We start from the raw sequence: 22,762 nt of genomic DNA, 5'->3' as shown, positions 1-22,762 counted from the left end.
AGAAAACAGAATACCATATTCAGGATAATCTGGAATAATAGTACAGCACTTCAAAAGTTAATGTGACTTAGATACCACAAGAGAAAAGGCAAAAGTACAAAAGAGAACTTCAAGACCTCATTCAATGACTCCAGAAAGGGGAATGAGCGATCTATTTGCAAGCCACATTGGGCAGGCACTAGACCTGGCAGTTCATCTGAATTGACAAATTTCATTCGAGCAACACTAAGCACCAGCGCTAGCAGAACGAGGAGAACTAAGAGAATAAAACCAAATAACCATGGGCCCCCAAAAGTGTATATCAGTTCTTCAGGGGTGGTATAACAGTGTGGCATGTGATATCTCTCAGAAATGCACTTGTAAGGACAAGGGGCACCAGCAACACCACCTGTTAAAAACAATCCACATAGAAAATGATTATGGAAAACAAAGAAAACATAACATTTTGAACTACGAAGCTTTACTTTTTATTCAGTATCACCATTAATGAAAAAACAGCAATCATTACCCAATGGCATTCCAAAAATTGTAGGAATAAATTTCAGCATGCAATAAAAACGCAGCAGTCCTTCAGCATAGCAAAGCTAGATATATAATTTTTAAAGATACCTCGAACAGCAACATAAATGGCACGATGTGAGAGTTCATGAGATGGGCATTTTCTACAAAGGGCTCTATCAGATCCACTGACATTTTTATATGTCCCAACTGGACATTCCTGCATGACAGCATCCTCAATTAATAAAATGCCTGGTAGTCAACTATCAGATCAAAAACTAATTCTGGACAATGAGGTGCAAAGTATATAATATTAATTAGAAACAGCAAGGCTACCTGACAGAAGATCCCATAAAGCCCTTTTGGACAGGATTTTCCGGTGACAGTTCCATTCTCCCCTGCATCACCATCACCTATGCCCAAACCACCCCTAACATCAAGAAAAAAGAAAGAAAATTCAAAAGCACAAATGAGCATAACCACAACCATGTAAGAGATTGCTAACAAACGAAGTGATCAAGAGCTCCAATCAGGACCTCACTAAAATGACCAAAATCTGTTCAAACATAAATAGGCAATATCTAGTCATTTGTAAAGACATCATGTAGACAGCAGCTTTGTAGTGCTAGTGAAATAATATATTAAGTTGAGATACGAACCCAACATGGATGGTTCCATTTACACTTGCAATGGGCAGGTACTCATCCCCAATGGAAATATCTGACCAATGAAAGTGAACCCTTCCACCACCTCCACCACCACCATTGTGACCACCATGTCCTCCAACAGTTGAGATAGAAGAAGATTCACCAAGGGCCAATGCATGAATAAACAAAAGAATAGTTCCACCTGATCCACCACCTGGACCAATGTTCATAACACCCTGCTTTCCGACATTTTCTTCAAAACTCTCTCCATCAGCTCTAAGTGAACCATCAATGGACAAACTTGACAAAGAGTGCTCCAATGAACCCATCACTGTTTGGAGGGGAAAAAAAAGAAAGAAAAAATTAATGAAAGAAATCATCTCTTCAGGAGAAAAAAAATGGAAACCAGAATATATAGGGGTAAAGATCATTGAGATGAAGGCAACAGTGATTACTTAAGTGATACCAAAAATCTAATTAGCGAAACAGGCAATTTTGTGTATCTGAACTTGGAAATGAGAAATGTCACTGATACAAATATCAGTTGAATTCTGCTTGATCCCCAGATCAGCCTCATGAAATCCTTAACATTACTCACAACATGGACTAGCCAAAAAGTTCAGGAACATGTATCAAACAAGTTCGCACCACAAATATATCCAAACTATAGCAGTCCAAATTCCCAACCCCCCACCCCACTCCACCCCACCCAAAATAATAGAAAAAAAAAAGAAGATAAATATACATATATATATGTATATATGTATATATATTGGAAAGAAGAAGATATGCATAAGCAACAAAATAACAATCACCTTGCTTGTTTCCATTTTTCAAAAAACACTTTTCAGAAAATTCTACTTTCTTATTTTTCGTATTTTTTTTGTTTTTACTGAATTTTTTTAATATTTTAAGCAATTTTTTTACTTTTTAGACACATCTAACATAAATACACCTAAAAAGTAAAAAAATTGTAAAAAAAATATTTTAAAAATTCACTAAATACCAAAAATACCAAAAAAAAAAAATAATACAACTATTTAGTACATATTTTGTATTTTTATGTATTTATTAATTTTTTAAAATATTTTTTTCACATATTTTTTACTTTTTAGATACATCTAAGTAAGTTGCATCCAAAAAAGTAAAAAAAAATGTTTAAAATTTAAAAAAATATTCACTAAAAACAAAAAAATACGAAAACCAAAAGACTCAGTTTTCAAAAAACTTAATCCAGAAAACTCAAACCAAACACACTGAACAGAACCAACAAAAGGGGAAAATACAGAAGAATGCTGATAAGATGCATGATTGCAGTATTCTTTTAAGCAACACAACCAAGCCCAAGCCCTTTCTGACAAATATGAAAGAATCATTTACTGGATAAATGAAACTTAAGTGTGGCAAAGAGGTAGACCATAGTTGTAATGGCAAGAAGCGGCAACAAGATGTCAAATTCTTCCAAGAAATGAGGCAAAGCATTTAAGGTGCAAGGCATATATATTACATATATTTCAATTTAACTCAAAACAAAAACACAAAACCTGTCCTCTCCTCCATGAAATTAAAATGTTGTATGTGGAAGTGTTTCTGTTGCAGCAGAAAGAGAAGTATTTACAAATAGTACAGAAAGGAATGGATTTGAAAATTTGCCTACTAATTTTTCAGTTGCATCGTTTATGATAAAAATATTTCAGATATGGTGAGCCTTGCAACATGAGACACTTCCCTGACATAAGACTCAAATTTTAATGTATGCTCCTAAGCAAACACCTCATGTTAGTTCATTCAGCCTTGTCCGAAGTATAATACATATCAGTAAGGCAACATTTATTAAACCGTCCATTTAAATGCTTACCTATGACACCACCGCCAGAAGTTGCACCAGCCAGACTTTCATTTCCACTACCACTGCCAAGTTCACAAGGAAAATCAGCATTCCCATATACATCACCACCCTTGATAGCACTGCCATTATAATATCCACTCCCACCTTTGCCACCATGTCCACCACCACCACCAAGACCATTGCTCAAAAATCTTCCTCTGCCTACCCCACCTTTGCAGCCTGTATATGTTCCAAATCGAAATTTCAAAGAACATGCTTTCACTCAATAGGCATATTTTACATCAGTAAGTGGAAGAAGTAAAGTGTTTTAAAAAGAATGACGTGTGGGAGAACAAAGAAAAAACAAAGGAAGAAGAGTGACAAAGCATACCCAAACCAGATGCACTTATTGCACCAGGAGATTGGACAACTACAGTTCTAACCCAATGGAAATGGATAACAGATCCTTCTATGAAACCCTTGACACTTATATCTTCAACTCGACAAATCTACAAAAGCAAATGAATTCCATCATTTTGTCAAAAAAAAGACAAGAAACTCCAAACCAAGGACTTCAATCTGACTTAAAGCAACACCTGAAGAGTGAAGGACAATGAAGAGTTCAAATTGCAATCCTCAGGTGGATGAAGCAGTTCCTTGGGGCAATCCTGGAGTTCACAATAGAGCCTCGGTGTCCTACCATTTATTAAAAAAAATCAACTGAACAAACTATAGCAGTATGTGCATAAAGCATGACGCAAATTTCAAAAACCAGTACTCACACATAATTATTACTTGCATTCTCCAAGGGACCTCTCAAAACAGATCCAGGCCCAACCTTCATGTGAGAAAGGAAGATTCAAATGTAAACAGATATATCAGTAAGCCTAATATTATTTTACAATTTTAAATGATTCCAAAAGAAATAAAATAAAAAACTAATTCAGAAACCATGAAAAGAAACAGAACAGGAACCCAAATATGAAAGGAAAAACAAATAATACTACAAAAGTAACCAAAAAAATTATCTTCTTTCCTATCCATTGTTTGATTTTTGGCAACAGAAAATATCCTTGAATTTGTGAAAAAATATCTTCTTCTAAGTTCAAATCTTGCAAATAGACATTGCGCATAAGTTAACTATACCATATTTTGGAGTCTCAGCAAGCACAGATTGAGACGTAATGTAAAAGCTTTTCCATTACTCTAAGGCCATGTTTGTTTGGGCGGACTGGATTAGCATTCCCATGACTAATAGTCCTAGGATTACGAATCCGTTGGATTATGTATCCTATCTTAACTAATAGTCAAGTTTAAAATAATTAGTCCGTACTTCAATTGTTTAACCAAACATCGGATTAATAATTTTATTGGACTATTAGTCCAATCCCAAGCTCATGTCCATCCAAACAAACATGACCTAAAAGAATAAGACAGGACAATGTGTTCCATACCATGTATGAAATGGAAGGCACTCATATGTGTTTGTTTTTCACTGCAGAATACTAAACTAGGGTCGTAACCAAATAACAACTAGAAGTTCAGGCACCTTTAACAGTGACAGCATTTTCCCAAGTTCTAGGCCCTCTTTTCATTTTATTTTATTTTTTGTTTCCTGCCCTGTAATTCCATGTAAACCCATTCTTCCAAATCTTATTTAACTCTGAAAACTTATTCCACCATCCAGTCCATCTTTTAGGCTGTGTTTGGTTCATGGATTTGGGAAGAGATTTGGAAAGAGAAAGGAAAAAGGAAAGGGAAAAATGTGTTACATGTGTGTGAAATGTGGTTATATTCATTCACATTTCACCCACCTTTTCCTTTTCTCTTTTCAAATCCCTACCCAAATCCATAAACCAAACACAATGTTATAGTGGGATATATCCCCAATAAAGTAGTGTGATAAATACACAGGATAAACCCATGAACTTCAGTCTCAAATTCATTATTTGTGGCTTACAAATCACAGTATCACAACTTTTCAGTTTTTATAATATATGTTTCAAAAAGGGTGGACCACAGACAACAAACACAAAGTACAATCAGATTCACAACCTCCAAAAAGGGCCATATTTCTTATGATGGCAATTTGTAGCGAGAGTATAGTGAAGTGTCTTACATTCTTTTTGTAACAACCTTAGTTGCAGGAATCGTGCAACCAGGTGGCGATTCTGAGTAAGAATCGCGATTTCGTGTTTCCTAGAAAGAAACGTGTCACAATCGCGTTTCTATGGAGAGAGAAACGCGATTCAGTCCAAGATGGGATCGTAAAAGGGGGAGAGAGAGAGAGGGGGGGAGACAGAGAGAGAGAAACCTGGTCTTGCCGTCGACTTCGACCTTCGCTCTAGCCCTAGCCCTAGCTTTCTATGTCGACCTTTGCTCTAACCCTAGCCTTCGCCTTCGCCTTCGACATCGACATTGACGTTGACCTTCGCTCTCTCCTTCGATCTACTAGCAATCTCTATTACATGGACTCGCTGGTTTAGGGCATGGGTTTCTCGAACATTGACCTTCGCCCTAGCCTTTGCCGTCGTCGTCTTCTTCTTCTTCTTCTTCTCTCTCTCTCTCTCTTGTCGATATAATAAATAATATAATTTGTTATATAATAATAAATCTAATTAAATCATATATAATAAAAAAAATCTAATAAAATCTATAAAATAAATCATCTAATTTTTATTTTTTATTTATTTTAACATATTTTATTATTCCTTATTTGTTATATTTTTTTATTTATAATATATATATCAATTAACAATAAATTATATAAATAAATTAAAAATATTATCAATAAATAATAATACCTAAGATAAAAATAATAAATATATTTAAAAATAACTATTTCATTCATCTCGATATAATAAATATATTTTAAAAATTAACTATTAATATATATAAATATATATATATTACCACTCCCCAAGGCGCTTCTAACCTAAGAAACTTCTATCGGCTCCCGCTCCCGCTTCGTGCAATTAAGGTAACAACTATTGCTATTTGCTATATTGGTTATAGATTATGGCCATTTGCGTACAAATATGGACTCACTACAAACAAACAGTGAATTAATTTCCATCAAGAAAAAAGAAATGGAGACATTGATGTAATAAATAAGGGAACAGATTATTGGAAAAAAATTCACATTCAGATATGCTGTCTTGGTTATTCCTATAGCAAAAGCTAAATTGATTAAAAAAAGGCTTTAGTTTAGTTGCTAAGTCATCTTGGTTTTAAGAATAAGGTTAAACTGCAGGTACCCTATCATCACAAAGAAAAGAGCAAACAAACAAGAAGATGAAGCAAAATCCTTCGTAGTTATGACCCTTAAAGAGAAATGAACATTTAAAATTCAAGAGGAGCATCCAGCTTACACTTATACTGTAAAATAATGATAAAACCAAACGTTGAGCTTCAATCACATCTCCTGATCCAGACAAGTTCATAAAACCTTGCCCATGAACTCCCAAATTTGCATTCGAATGTATTACGGATGATTCCTGCCAACCAAATACAGTTAACAATATCAAACAAGAAAGCAAGATGAAACAAAGATTGAAAAATGCTGGCCTCAAAATAAATAAGTATGAGTTACCTTCAGGACCACTAAATTGCTGGCCTCTAGCAGTGATGTTGCAACAATTGCATCACCATCACCATCTATAAGGATTTTTGAATTCAACATCAAGTGGATTTTGACAGCCATTCGCAAAGCACCATATACCTAAACTCAATCATAAAGTTAAACAAAAAAATCATCATGTTGTACCATTAACATACAAGAAACATTAAAAACAAAAGGAAAATTTTATATAGCAGCTATTGCATATGGAAATAGTTGAATTTTGCAAAAAGGCAATAAGGATGACTATAGAGAGATAATAGAGACAGAAAAAAGAAAAGTAAGAACACAAATGTTTAATGTGATTCGGCCAATATTGGCCTACATCCACACACACAAAGCCCTAAAGGGCTACATCTTTCATTCACTCCAACTTGATATTCTTGTTTACATGATACACCATATATATAGAGTGGGAGATACGATCAAATCCCCTTGCTTAAGGAATTGAAATAAATCAATGATACAAAAAATCATAATATGAACAAATCATGGGATCTCCATATATTCTGATATCTTCTATCTTCTAATATCTTTGACAATATAATATTATCTCCAACAGAAACAAGAACATACAACTCTACTTCTATAGATATCATAAATGCTGCAAGAACCTTCTATTATTCAGCATGGCTGAGTAACTACTCTATCTGCCATGCTTCAAAATTCAGAAAGGCTGCAAATAATTAAAATAGCAGAGAACTGGACATGAGATCATAGAAAAGTTCTAAAAAGGCTACATGTAATATAAAGAAATGTGCATGCAATCAAGAAAACAGCTCTGAAGGTAATTGAGTCACATTTACGGTAATTAATTTACACCAATTTTTTTTTAATAAAAAACATGTTATATATATATGCTTTTGGATAAGTAATGTATGGAGACTTGGAGATTCGAATTTGAGTCTTCTCTTTATTGGGGAATCCAAGCTAACCCACTGGGGTGTCCCCTGGGGGAAAAACTCATCAGAAATTTTCCTTAAAAGAACAGAGAAAAAATAAGAAACATCAAAGATGCATTGGACTCATGAGGCAAAGAACAAATTAATGTGTTCTTTCTCAGCCTAGGGAAAAATGTAAATATTCAAACTTTTTACAATGAAATGTGACGGATACTCTTTGAATACATGCAATGTTGTGTACATGAGTGGATAGTGACACATTTTAAGATTGTGCCAAGGCACCATTGAACATAAGGTGGAATTTCTTGCATTGTTATAAAAAATATAATGACGCATATATATGCAGTTGAATGCAAAGGACACATTAACCTGAATGAGAATGACATGACAGATATGACCTCAAAAGGCTTAAATTGGACATAAACCGAAATGGAAAAAGTCAAATCTTAAACAATCACATAGGAAGCAATAGACTAAGGCCAACACTTAAATAGAACACAGAAAAAGTAATGCCAACCACTTGCCTTGATTGTCGAGTCACTCATTAAAAGCTCTTCTGCCATTAACTCGAACTCTGATAAGGCGTAATGTGCAAGCCCAAAGCTCATCACTGCACCACATGATAAACTAAATTGTCCTTGCACCTACATTACATTAGCATATGAATATCTAGATATAAACAAACTACCATTAAACAGCAAAAGCAATATCATTGCTGATGAATACATCCATAAAGTCAGAGAGCACATAATAGCAACTACAATTTCTAACAGAAACCTTTCAATAATGAGATTTGAAAGAAAAACAAAACGAAATCCATTTTTAACTATAATAACAGATTTCACTTAAAGATGTAACCATTTTGCAAAGTAAATTAGAAGATCTCAAATGAGAATACAATAATCCCACTTGAAAAATACCAAAAGAAGAAAAAATGTTAAAGAAAGAAAGAGATAAACAGGGCAGCCAAGAGCAAGACAAACAAAATAAAAGTAAACATGGACAAAAAGGAAGTACTTTCTTTCAGGGAGGGGGAAACCTTTAATCTCTAAAGCAAGAGAATAAGACTTTTTTACACCAGCTCAACCGAAGGGGAGATGGAGACAACAATATCTCCTGAACTATTTCCTACACTCCAACCACAGCAACCTTTTTTTTTTAGTCTATTTTCTTCAGTTTTTTGTTGTGAAGAGGAACAAACTAAGACTTGCATGATACCAATTTTTGTGAATTCCCTATAAGGACCTCCCAAGTCAAAGAATTCAATTAACCTTCGCATAAAAATACTAAATTAGCCTCTTCCACCATCTGTTTCCTCATTTTACACGCACATGCCAAAGTCCAACATGACAATTGTTGCTAATATAGGCCCCCAAAATAAAATCGTGCTTTTCACTATAAGGTGTAAGTTTTCTAAATAAATCTGTATATTCAATTATGTTTGTAATACAAGAGTATATCAGTTTATATAACAATCTAACGTAAGACTAGAAAGAAAATAAGAATATTTACTCAATCCCTAATATATACAAAATATATATACTACCATATATACATAAAACTATATATTCTCACACCCCCGCTCAAACTCAAGGTGTTTTAGTAGAAAACATTAAGAGTTTGTCAAGAAGAAATTGAAACCGAGCAGTGATGTAAATCTTAGTAAAGAAGTTAGCAAGTTACAGAGCCGAAGAGACGAAAGGAAGCGAGATAGAGCCAGATTGCAGATGCTGACAGACAAAATGACAATCAATCTCAATGTGTTTTGTCCGCTCATGGAAGACAATATTATGGGCAATCTAAATAGCACTGCGCTTGTCACGGTAGAGAGAGGTCGGAAAAGACTACGGGACACCCAAATTAAACAAGAGACTATGAAGCCAAACAATCTCAGCAATAGCATGAGCCATAGCACGATACTTAGCTTTGGCAGTAGAGCGAGCAACAACAGTTTGTTTCATGCTTTTCCAAGAGATCAAGGAATCGCCAAGAAACATACAGAAACCAGACGTCGACTTGCGATCAGTAATATCACCAGTATAATCAGAATCAGCATAGGCCACTAAGTTCAAAAAGGAAGTAAAGGACAATAGTAAACCTTGAAATATAGTACCCTGGAGATAGCGAATAATCCGGACCAATGCAGTCCAATGAGCAGAGCGAGGAGTAGAAACAAACTGGCTAATCACATGAATAACATAGGTAAGATCAAGACGAATAACAGCCAGATAGACTAAACAACCCACAAACTCTCAATATAAAGTAGGATCATTCAAAGGAACACCACCAGTAGTGTTGAGCTTCACATTAAACTCAATGAGGGTATCAGAAATCTTATTGTCATTAAGACCGACACGATGAATAACCTCATTGGCATACTTGGCCTGAGACAGAAAATAACCCTTGGGAGAGAAACTACCTCAATACCAAGAAAATATTGCAATGGGTCCAGATCCTTCATTTCAAAGGTACGAAAAAGATACTTCTTGACCTCAGAGATAGCAAAACAGTCACAACCAGTGATGATCATATCATCCATATAGAGTAGTAAGGCAACAAAACAAGCAGATATGTGGACGAAAAACAAAGCAAAATCCTAGGCACAATGATGAAACCCAAGTTCAATAATAGCTGTTTGAAAGTGATCATACCAAGCACAAAGAGATTGCTTTAAACCATACAGAGTATGCTGAAGACGACAAACCTATCCAGAGGAGTAAAGAAGGTCAAGGGAAGGACACATGTAAGCCTCCTCAACAAAATGATCATTAAGAAAAGCATTCTTAACATCCATCTGATAAAGAAGCCAATGACATCCATCTGATAAAGAAGCCAATGACGAACAACAGCGATAGAAATCAAAATACAGACAATAGTCATCTTCGCAACATGGGCAAAGTTCTCTTTATAATCAATACTATACTCCTGTAAATGACCTTTACCAACCAGGTGAGCTTTGTATGGCTTACGAGAACCATCAGAATGAGTTTTGACTTCGTAAACTCATTTGCAACTAACCAGATTCTTCCAAGTAGGCAAAGGAATCAACTCCTAAATACTAGTTTTCAATAAAGTAGACAACTCATCCTCCATAACTCAAATCCAATTAGGATCTTGGCAGGCCTTGTTGTAAAACTGGGGTTCTGAAAAGGAATGAATAGCAGACAAGAAGGTATGATAGGAAACAAAAAACACGTGTTAGAAAAACCCAACCTGTCCAAGGGATGACGTTCACGATCAGGATATTGCCGGCCGCAGGATCAGTGTCTTCAAAAGCAAGAAGAGCATCAGTAAAGAAGAGACAACTGGTGAGGGAATAGCCTTGTGACAAGAATAGACTAACAGTAAAGGAAGTGAAAGAGTAGAAGAGGAAGTAGGGGAAGAAAAGGGAACTAGCTCAAGGTAAACAGTAGAAATGTACTCATCAGGAGGAACCTCGAAAGGAAATAGATTAATGTGAACCAAATCCTCTTTGAAAACTAGGGCAGTGAGAGTAGGAAGCTGAAAGTAAGACAAACGCTCCAAAAAGGCAACATGGCGGGAGATCTAAGGGAGGCGGAAAACAGGATCATAATAGCGATAGCTTTTCTGAGTAAGACTGTAACTCAGAAAGACACATAGGATAGACTAGACACTAAAGGATGGTTTGGGATGTTCTAAATAAGTGTACTTTTTGACTTTTTATAAAAAATAAAAATAAAAAATGTGTAGAAAAGTAGAGAAATTGGTTAGAAAAGTAAAGAGGAGATGTTGATTAATGTGACCCAAATAAGTGTATATAGGCAAAAAAAAGTACATTTTTTTAGGTTAACCCAAACAAGCACTAAGTTTTGTCCTATTTTTCCAGGAAAGAAGGGCAAAACACATAGACCCAAAAATACGAAGGAGCTATGATGCACGGACATGGACACGAGACACGAAGACACAGGGATACGCAAATTTTCAAAAAATAGGGGACACGACACGCTGGGGACACGTTTAATATATATAATTTTATTTATTTATTATATGTAAAATTAAAAAATATAAATATTTTTTATTTATTTTAATATCAAATATTATTCACAAATTAAAATTTTTTTATAAATAAAAATAATTTATTTAAACAAATAATAATATCTAAAAAATAGAAAAAAGGAAAAGAAAAAAAAAATTTTGTTCAAATATATATCTAGTATATAATATATATACTATTATTATTAGTATATAAATATATATATATATATGTATATACATTATTAGTATATAATGTATATAGCGATCGATGGTCAAACGAGGGCGCCGAAACACCATAGCGAGAGAGAGAGAGAGAGAGAGAGAGCAGATAGCGATCGATAGTCAAAGGAGAGGGCCGAAACACCATAGCGAGAGAGAGAGAGAGGGAGACGACACAGACGACGCGGACGAAACGAAGAAAGAACAAGAAAAATGAAGAAAAACAGAAGAAAAGAAGAAAATCAAAGAAGAGATTTGAAGAATCGAAGAACATACCTAATCTAGGGCTCCATTTCAACAAGTTCTTCACCTTCTCTCTCTCTCTCTCTCTCTCTCTCTCTCTCTGTGTGCAACAGGTTAGGGTTTCTCTCCTGCTCTTTCCATAATGTGTCCATAGTGTGTCCAACAGTGTCCAAACGAGTGTCCGGCTGCAAAAATTCAAAAAAAAAAAAAAGGGACACGTTGGGTAGAGTGTCGGACACGTGTCCACTGTGTGTCCGACGCGTGTCTGTGTTCGACACCCAAACGTTGCCTTAGGAGACGTGTCCGTGCTACATAGCGAAGGAGTAATTGGGAAGTTGAGAAAACAGAGTCTCATAAGGAGAACGACTAGAGAGTAGGGTAGCATACGACTGAGAAGGAAAGTAGCTGTAAGAACTATTTCACCCCAAAAGGAAGCTAGAACAAAGGCAAAAATCAGAGACCTAACTGTATCAAGGAGATGACGGTGTTTACGCTCAGTGCAACCATTTTGGGCAAGTGTATTAGTATAGAAAGTTTGGTGAATGGTACCCAAATTAGCCAGATACTCATTGAACTCAATTTTAAAATATTTCCCACCTAAGTCAGATAGTAAAAATTTAATGGTAGACCCAAACTGTATAGTGATCATTGACTAAAAGATACGATATATTTGATAGAAGTCAGATTTACGAGTCATAAGATAAACCCAAATATAGTGGGTGCAATCATCAACAAAAGACATATAATATGAAGAACCCTCTTTAGTGAGAACAGGAGAAGGTTCCCAAACATTAGTATACACGAGAAAATGAAGATATAGAAATAGAAATACTTTTATTAAATGGTAAAGATAACATTTTGATAGGTTTACACCTCCGACATTCATCAATTTGAATAAGAGAAATTTTACCTAACAATCCTGACCGAGCTAAAGACATAAACGGTCAACAGACAAATGACCTAAGCGAAAATGCCATAAACAAAACTAACTTGACTGAGAATCTAACTGAAATGAGGAAAGTTCAAATGGAGTGGTGGATAAAGGGAGATGTAAACTTTCTACCACATAGAGATCTCCAACTTTATGGCCGGTCCCAATCTACTTTTTAGACACTCGATCTTACACACAACAAATAGAAGAGGCAAACATAACATCAAAACTAGAAGCATCAAGTTGATTGATAGCTAATAAACTGACAAATAGCTGAGGAACATAAAGAACATAGGGAATAATAACAGCAGACATGGTAGAGAATAAGATAGACTCAATAGATAGAATAGACATACGAGACTCATTAGCAGTATTAATAGTAATAGGAACGGAAAAGGAAATAAATTTTAAAGTAAAGAAAGGTGAGGAGTCATATGATGAGAGGCACCAAAATAAAAAAGATAGACAGAAGAAGAGATACTTGAAGAGGACCAAAGTAAACCTGAATGAAGAGAGGTAAGAGCAGAGGCAGATGGAGATGTCTGAAAGGTGGACCAGATATGCTGAAGTTGAGCAATCTGAGCACTCAAGGAAGCCAAGTTAGGATCTGGAGTTGAAGCAAATGCAATATGCAAGAGACTGGAAAGTACTCGGAGTAGGACCGCAGAACTGTGTCTGAGGTGACTGAGAAGAAAGAGCAAGTTGACTTCCTTTCTTGGAACAGTTGTACTTCCAATGACTCCTCTGATGGCAAAAAACACTAATCTGGACCTAATGGCCTCTTCTTGGGCTTTGCAATGGCTTGAAGCTGATGGGGAGGTGGAATTCGTAAGAGAAGAGACTTAGTAAGAGCCAAGAAGGCAGAGGGAGGCGGAGTCTAACTGGCTGTCTTAAGACGGGTTTCCTAGGGGAGGAGCTCATGAACAATAACATTCACAGGGGAAGAGGCAATCGGTGAGGGATGTTACCACGGATAGCTTCATACTGAGGAGAGAGAACTATTAAGATCTATACTAAACGACCTTGCTCCTGAAACTCAACATAAGCGTATAGTACCTTAAGGCTAGGTGGTTCCATGAGAGCTAACTGATCCCAAAGACCTATCATCTCAATATAAAAATCTTGAATAGTCTAATCTCGCTGACGAGCACTCTGAATAGTTATTTCCAACTCATACGGCTTGGCAAAGTTGGACTGCTGATAAACACCCAATAAATAATCCCACACCTCCTTGGTAGTACTGTATTTGGAAAACATCATTCCAATAGGTCAAAACTTGGGCATTATCACAATCCTAAGTATCACAGGAAGTCAGATATTCTTCCTTCTTCGGGTTTGATGGTCGAGGAACAGAACCAGAAACATAGCCCCATTTTTCTGACCAAGAAGAAAATTCTTCATAACACTGACCCAATAAGCATAATTGGCACCAGTAAGTTTGCATTTGATGGCTTGGATTTTGGTGTCCGACATTGTAATAAAATAAACAAAAATTGATCAAAGGGTAATAAACTGAGAACTAATGAATCAAATTGTAATAACCAAAACTAAATGGGTTAAACAATAATAAACAAACCATGGTACCAGATGAGTCAAATATTTAATGGAGCAAATCAAAAGTATACCAGATAAGTTGACCAAAAGAAGCAGAACCAGAGAGCGAAGTTGACTTAGCAGTGAGGAGTCGAAGCTACAACGTCGAATAGATGGGTGGACCAGATGGGTCACCCAAGTTGACCAAAAAGAAAAGACGAACCTCGTCAAAGGGGAGTCCTGCGGCGAGAGAGAAGATCAGCAATCGTCAACAAGAGAGAAGGGGCTTTGATCAAACCAAATGAGCCTTGAATCAGATGAACTAGACCCAGACGAACCAGACGGTCAATGAAGCAAGAAGCTTCGATTGACAACCAAGTCTGAGAGAGAGAGAGCCAGATTTAGCCAAGGAGAAGACTCACGGCCAACGACTACGACACTCTTCAACCAACGGCGCTAGGGTTTTGTAACCAGCTCTGATACCATGTAAGTTTTTTTGATAAATCTGTATATTCAATTGTGCTTGTAATACAAAAGTAAATCGATTTATATAACAATCTAACCTAGGACTAAAAAGGAAATAAGAATATTTACTCAATCCCTAATATATATAAAATATATACTACCATATATATATAAAACCGAATATTCTCACATAAGGAACACTTTTGTCTTCGTGTGCATAAGAGCGGCACTTGTGTTTATAATGGAATCATAACAATTGTCTTCAATAATTAAGTCCAATGAAACTAGCTCCAAGTCTGAATAATGTAACGTGTACCAAGCATCATAATGGGTTCCATGATAAAAATTCATTTATAAAACATTCTTCTGCACATTATAAGAGAAAATATAGTTAGACCTCCTAACAAGTTTCACAAACTATTTTCAACCTGTATTAGACAGTTGTTCTTCACAAAGCCCATCAATAGAGAAACTATCCTACATGACTTTAACCATCTTGAATTCATTACATATCAAGCATTCCCAACAATTTAATTCAGGCCACCTCTACTTGCACTATTTATGTTTATTAGAAAACATGTATGTTACTAACTAGATATATGATATGAGAATGATTCCCACACAAAAGTGATAGGGGGAAAAAATGTGGATACAAGGTCGGGATATGTTCTACCAAAAGAAGCCTCAACAGAACAAACTAATCATTAACCTCAAGCTAGGATAATAAATATTATGGCATATTTCACTTTACCCCCTTGTGGTTTGGCCTATGTGCAGATTACCCCCTCTCATTTGGAAATAACTAGATAGCTCCCTTGTGGTTTATGGACTAACATTCCGTCCAAATTAATAGCAAGTGTGAAACATATGCCAGACATAAGGGGGTTATATGCTCACTTTCAAATTTCAATAGGGTAAATTGCACATGGAAGAAAGAACAGAGGTCAAAGTGCATTTTGCCTCCTAAATAAATGACGAAAATATTCATAGTTCACACACTTAAGTTACATATATACAGAGTTATTTTAGTCTTTTTCATGAAAATTGTTAACGAGCTTAACAGTGCACTTCAATCCACAAACCACAAGGGGGCTATATGGTTATTTCCAAATGATAGGGAGTAATCCGCATACGGGTCAAATCATAAGGGAGTAAAGTGAAATTTGCCCTAAATATTAATAATCAAACTACCTGCACACGACTCCAGAGCAAAGGAACAGTAGCTCTAGCATGATCTTGAATATAAACATTTGTCCACAGCGGCTGATTAGGAAACTCTAAAAGAAGTGTATCAGTATCTGTGGACATGTTGTTATTGCTCACAATGAGCCTCCGAGGAACGGCATCATAAAATGTCCCTGCTGCACCTGAGTTTCCAAGACACCCGTAACTTCTTCCCCCTGCAAGCAAAAAGACAAGTATGTGGTAATTTTGACATGTCCTATGACTAATAAGATTAAATAACAACAAATTCAAAGGTGAAATAAATCAATAAATGACTCTAAAGGCAAAGAGCGAAACAATTTTGATGGCCTACATTTTCTCCACTGGCATATAAAATCCGAGAAATAAAATATAACAATGAGTTCTTTAGTAACAATAGAAGTAGAAATAATGAAGAAGTGGAAATTGAAACAAATAGATAATAACAATGGAACACTTTTGTTGCATAAGTTTCATTATTAATAAAGATAGTGAGGTTGGAGATGATGTCATCTTTAGAATCAAAATATATTGACTTAAGTGCAAGAGCACATTTGGCATATTATGTGATCGATGAATACTAAGATAGTGTTTGGTAACATTTACGTTTTTGGTTTATGTTTACAAAAATTTTAGAAACTGATTTTTGTTTATTTTTAGAAAAACATAAACTATAAATACGTTTAGTTTGAACAAAATGTTTGAAAAATTTTAAAAACATAAACTAAAAAATATGTTTGTTCAGGCCTAAAATGTTCATTTATTTATTTATTATTTATGACAATGGGATCACACATATTATAATTGAAAAAAAAATTAATTGAAAACAAAAAATTTGTTAGTCAAATTTTTAAATTTCTATTTAAAAATCAACGTAAACTCATTTTTTGAGTTTACGTTTTTTCCTCAAATTTATAAATTGAGACAACCATTTATAAACCAAAAAAATTATCAAACAAGTTTTTATGACGGTTTTTAAAAATTTTGTAAATATAAACTGAAAATTGAAAACGAAATGGTTACCAAACAGTCGAAATAAAATTTTTAGAAAACAATTATAAGGTTAACTCATGGGGTGGAATGTTTAGCAGCTAAGAAACAATACGTTTATATAATAAATGTCACCGATATGAGGGTGCTTAGATGGATGTGCGGTGAGATTAGAATATACAAATTAGAAATATATATTCTTGAAATAATGGATTAGCATCAATTGCATATAAGTTGAGAGAATTTTATAAGATGGTTTTGCTCATGTACGGCAAAAATCTGTAGATGCAACAATAATTATAAGGGAAAGTGATATGTTCTATATAAAAGAAACTGTTAAGAGAATACATAAACTAACATGAAATGCAGTAGTAAAAAAGGATATAAATTTGTTTAATTTAACTAAGCATATTGCCCTTGACAAAGAAAAATAGTGAAAAAAAATTTATGCAACTAATCTCACTTGATTGGGACATAAGACTTAATTTGGTTTGGTTATGGTTGGGGGGGGGGGGGGTTGACAAAAATCCACTCATACAGGATTAGAAAGCATGAGCCAACAAATCTATCCGAACTTTGACCATTGATTGGTCCAACAAGACTAAAGACTCAAGTTGTCAAGGACACCACTCAGCCATACATTTTGAACAGGAAGAATAATACCACCCATATCTTCTACTCATTACCCAGGATTCAAGTTCATAGGGGGCAAAAATTAATGCCTTCTATTATAACAAAGAAATCTATATTTTCAATAAAAGGAAAAACCCAATCACTCTTCTCTTTTCGTCTTTGTCCCTTGTTTTTTTTTTTTGGTTGAGGGAATAGGGGCTGTAGAAACAAAAATAACAAGAACCATGCAAACCGATGTCTAATTGTACTCAAAAGACAAAGTAGAAAAAAAATCCAATCTTCTATAGAATAGCTGAATTACATCTAACAAGAAAACACAATTCCCTTAAAAAGACTGAGATAATCCTTGCTAGCAGGCAAAATGATGAACCCAAGGAAAACATGACTTCTATAAACTAAAGTACTTAAGTATCCCAATATCTCTCTATTTACAATTACCAACAACTCTCCAAGGACCAGTGATGGTGAAGAAACTATTTGATGATGTAAGATGTATCACCAGATTCACCACTCATAGTTAATACATCAACTACAATCAGTTTTGCCTCTTTAGGTCCCACTATTGTGAAAAAGTGCATTTTTGTTTCTGCGGAGAGATAGACCATAGGAAACCTATCATTTTGTGTATACAGGAGATACTATTTTGGGCACCAAAGCATAGATAACAAAACAATTTTTTAAGGCAAAAGTATGAACACATCTACCATGTGAAACACCAGCACCAGTGTTGACATAAATTGTACAGAGAAACCAATACTAATTTTTGGCATTTAATATCCATGCTCTAATCACCTCCCCCCTGCCATTCCAAAAAGTAATACAAGTAACAGCCTTATGACAACTTATAGATCAAAAGTTTGTCTGAGAAATCTTACCATGAACCAAGAATTTGGGGTCATCATGCCTGCTGAAAACATTGACAGAAACTCTTCCACCACCACCTCCTGCAAATCCATTACCCCCAGAAGCACTTATTTTGCCACTACCACTCCTGTTCTTCATAAAGCAATAATTAGAGCATTGAAAAATGTTTCAAGCAAGTATACTGCCTTGAGAAACATGAATTTAAGGGGACACCAGTGCATGGTCAAATCAAAATCCACAAGTTATATTAGGGGCATATCTAGAGAGAATGTACAACTCACAAGATATGGTAATCAGTAAACTGGCACTAAACAAAAAAAAACTAGTTAATTTCATTAAGTGATTAATGTTCTAACTTCTGAGAAAAACCAACATCTAAAAGCTTCCTAAACTATCTTGTAAGTGTGCTAGTTTTGCATCCAAGGAATGAATAACAGAGAGGAACACGTGCTTGACAAAAACATCTTTATTTTGCGAGGTACACAATGTATAGATTCTCTGTTGTTCGAGTTAAAATCTCCTCCTCCCTTCTCCTTTATTGTCTAATGAAGATAGTTCAATCTAAAACTTCTTAGTTGGCCGAGGTGCCTTTGTTGGTGGCCTTGTGCCAATATTAGGATCCTGGTGCACTAATAAAGGATCATGGAATTCTAAACAGCAGTCACAAGGAGGACTCAAAAGTTGCATACGGAGATATAAAATGATATACAAATTGTGGTCTGGGTTATATACAATAGATTAAACCTTCGGTTTCACATTGCAAGTTACCAGTGTAAATGAATTGCTCACACCTCAGAGATTAAGAAAACTCAGCAAAATACAGTAATCTAACCGTTGACTCCAGGAGTCATGATTGTGGAACTGCTAGATATATAACTAGCAAGTCTTCATTATTTTCCACATTTGATAACTCAGTTTGTTCGTGCTGATGATAGTACTTAAGCAATGAGAGGACAAAAGTTCATTGAGGATGATGAAGTTAGTTCAAAGGTGAACTCTGCTTCTGCAATTGCCATAAGCACTGTGAGTATTGTGGAACTCTATGCTCTCTTAAGACAAGTTAAGCTCGCTAGTAATGAAGGGTTTAGGGCATTAAATATGTAGTTGAATCTGATTCTCAAGCAGTTAAATTTTAGTGACTAGGAACTCTGAAGCTTGACCCTAACAGAAATATGACCGCAGACTGGAAAATTATCCATACCAAACATGGTCCTGCATCATCCAAACGATAAGATGGGGAACCTACGTAAAACTAAGCTTTTAGTATTTTTTGTTTAGCCAAAGAATTAAAAATAAAAAATAACTGTGTATAAACTGGTCTTGCAAGTCACAACCGCAACATCCCCTAGGATCTTCCTGTGATTTAGTAATATTGAGCACGACCTTGAGTACCCGCTGACACCTAAGTAAGTGACTCTTTGCATTTCCCTAGACTACTCATGTCAATGCAAAATCAACATAGTAATTCCACACCACTATGTGAATCAATGTAATACAGACCATGACCTTTAAAAAAAACTGAATAGAGAACGAAAATTAAACATTCCTAATTCTTGGTTACAAATAAGTACTCATTTTCACTCCAAAAAATTAGCTTCCAACATAACCTTAGTTAAATTTACTCAACTTGTTAAATCAAATACATATTTTCATGTTGCCAAACCAAACTAAGCCTTGTATCCCGATCAAGTGGGACTGGCTACATGAATCCTTTTTCGCCATTCTATTGCTATACATATTTTCATGTTCTAACCTAGTAATATTTATTCATTTACTCATCTCAATAATTTGACTACAAGATACAATACAACTGTTTAACCATAGCTATATGAAACCTCTATACACCAATATCATATATTTCAAGTGATTTTCATAATAAACTATAGGTCATTCGACACCGCCTTCACTCACATCCCTTTTAGCCTTCCTCCATCTTGTCCTTGAACCATCAACTTGACTTAAGATACTCCCTTGCTAGCATAGCAAGCAATTTGTCTTCATTGCACATGAATAAATCATCACAACTATTTTCTCTTATCAACAAATAATGACACATACAACTATTTTAACCATAATAAGTAAAGAACCTTAAAGACAAACTTTTTTTTTTTTAAGCAAAGAAAAAAAAAACACCCAATTTAGATCCACCTGCTTCACTCCAATTTTTACCAGTCTACTCTATATTTTTTATATTTTATATATTTTTGCAAGTCTAGTTATAGGTTTAACTACATGCACAACATATATATTTACATTCTTTCTTTAATAGACATCACAAAACTATTTCTCTAGACAAAATTGGCATCAAAAGAGACCACAACAATGTGGATATATTCCTATTCTCTACCAAAGACAAAACTTTGCATCACTCCCTTACAAATTTTCATGAGGCTCATAATTTTGTTCCACAACAAGCAAACCAATGTAAACAAAGCATATGCAAATGTCAGTTATATGCACTAATTAACAATAGTATCTTAAAAGTTGAGAAGGGATTACATTTTGGGGGACTTGATGTAAATGCTGCCTCCAGATCCTCCACCTCCTTTGATACCACCATCACCACCATCAGCTAAAAAACTCCCATGAACTTCAATAGCACCTTTTATGTAAAACCCAATTCGTCCACCGCCTTTCCCTCCATAATTCTCTTCTCTATTTGTAGTGCCACCCTGACTACCATAACTCCATGGCTCTCCCAATGAAGCCCATGAATATGCATCCCCACCCCACACATCCTCAGGAAGCTTTGTATTATCCATCACACAACTAGCCCCTCTCCCTCCATGTCCTCCGCCTGCCCCCTGTACACCCGCGGGAGTCCCACTAGTCTGCTCCGGCGGCTGACCTGCCAACGCCGTCACATTAATCACAGAACCATTGAACAATGTAGCACTCCGCGACACCAGCGACACGGTCCCAGCTATCATCTCTGCATTGAAACCCAACCTAAATTCACCACTAATGTTAACCAAAATGGAACAACCCTTCACTGGGCAACTCAATCTAGCCCCTGGAAGAATATAGAAATTCCCAATTCCCTCTATATACACATCGTCAGTGAAATTCAAGCAAGAACTCACTTCGCACGAAGTGTCGAGCGACCCAACTCCCATCAAATCCTCCTCGCACGAGACCGAAGGCGGGTGAGGCGGCGGAGAAGGAGGCGGTGGCGACGGAGGCGAGTAATCGCCGTGAAATGAAACGAAATCACCGTCACTGTCGGCCGAAGCAGACACAAACCCTAATTGGGAAACAAAATTGAAATTGGGGATTGTGATGATGTGAAGAATTAAGATATAAAAAACATATGAAGAAGACGAAGCCATTGGAGGAGCGACAAACTCATAACCAGAACTAAAACCCTAATTTCGATGATGAAAAAAAAAGAAGAAAGTGATTTTGAGGTGGATTTTTAGAATCGGTAACAACAGAAGAGCTCTAGAATTCGAGCTAGAATTGAATTGAAGCCACGCATTTCGATTGTGAATGATGAGATGAGCCGAATGAGTTGTGGTGATTAGCAATTCAAATAGTACATTTTTGACATAAGAACATTTTTCTGGGTGGTTTGTTTCTCTTTCTATACAAAACTATATGTATGTATGAATGTATGCGTGTGCGAGGATATTGTTAATTTTTGAACAAAAATGGAGAGAGAGAGAGAGAGATGACGAGTGGTAAACAGGTGGAAAGATGACGATGAGCTGGGGGCCGCAGTGGACACGCATTCGGTTCTGGGCTTGTTTCATCAAAGGCCCATATCAAATTGACAGCCACGGGCCTTATTGTTAACTAAAGACTGAAGTATAGGATGACCAAAAAAATTGTAGTAGTCCCTATTGGAAAAATTATTTATAAGTCTTATTTGAAAGTTTTTATTTAATATAAAATTTTATGAATATTTTTTAGAATTTAAAATTTTATTTAAATAGGAATGTGTTTCATAAGGTCATATGAGTTGTAAATAAATATTAGTGTACTATTATACCTTTAATTTGTTTCCATATTGTATCTTATTTTTTTCATTCATCATACCGTGTTTAGGAAGGTTTTTAGAAAATATAAGTCTATAAGCAATGATCGTGTGAGTTTTTTCGCCTTTTATCGCGGGATTTCTAGTGCATTTTCAACATGTTGTTTAAATGGATGTGGATGTAGTCAATGATATGATGAAGTTTCAGAGTTGTG

At 35.5% G+C, this 22,762-nt stretch overlaps 1 protein-coding gene across 2 annotated transcripts in view; it reads right to left on the bottom strand.

The window, feature by feature from the left end:
- LOC114320967 (uncharacterized) overlaps nucleotides 1-22,242 on the bottom strand; it is a 30,747-nt gene extending 8,505 nt beyond the window's left edge. For both annotated transcript variants that reach the window (XR_014349251.1, XM_028268076.2), the window contains exons 1-14: nucleotides 21,071-22,242; nucleotides 18,583-18,698; nucleotides 16,073-16,281; nucleotides 8,019-8,138; nucleotides 6,566-6,694; nucleotides 6,345-6,470; nucleotides 3,756-3,811; nucleotides 3,570-3,669; nucleotides 3,365-3,482; nucleotides 3,004-3,213; nucleotides 1,158-1,476; nucleotides 835-928; nucleotides 610-718; nucleotides 117-388 (exon numbers count right to left, since the gene is read on the bottom strand). Coding sequence is in view for 1 of the 2 variants with exons in the window: in XM_028268076.2 (XP_028123877.2) it covers nucleotides 117-388; nucleotides 610-718; nucleotides 835-928; nucleotides 1,158-1,476; nucleotides 3,004-3,213; nucleotides 3,365-3,482; nucleotides 3,570-3,669; nucleotides 3,756-3,811; nucleotides 6,345-6,470; nucleotides 6,566-6,694; nucleotides 8,019-8,138; nucleotides 16,073-16,281; nucleotides 18,583-18,698; nucleotides 21,071-21,900 (2,808 nt within the window). In the remaining variant the exon portion in view is untranslated. The remainder of the gene's footprint in view (nucleotides 1-116; nucleotides 389-609; nucleotides 719-834; nucleotides 929-1,157; nucleotides 1,477-3,003; nucleotides 3,214-3,364; nucleotides 3,483-3,569; nucleotides 3,670-3,755; nucleotides 3,812-6,344; nucleotides 6,471-6,565; nucleotides 6,695-8,018; nucleotides 8,139-16,072; nucleotides 16,282-18,582; nucleotides 18,699-21,070) is intronic.
- Between the last annotated feature and the right edge of the window lie 520 nt (nucleotides 22,243-22,762).

The sequence above is a fragment of the Camellia sinensis genome, chromosome 13 (assembly GCF_055761805.1).
Source record: "Camellia sinensis isolate YWXY chromosome 13, ASM5576180v1, whole genome shotgun sequence".
NCBI lineage: Eukaryota > Viridiplantae > Streptophyta > Magnoliopsida > Ericales > Theaceae > Camellia > Camellia sinensis.
This window is presented reverse-complemented; position numbering and strand designations above follow the sequence as displayed.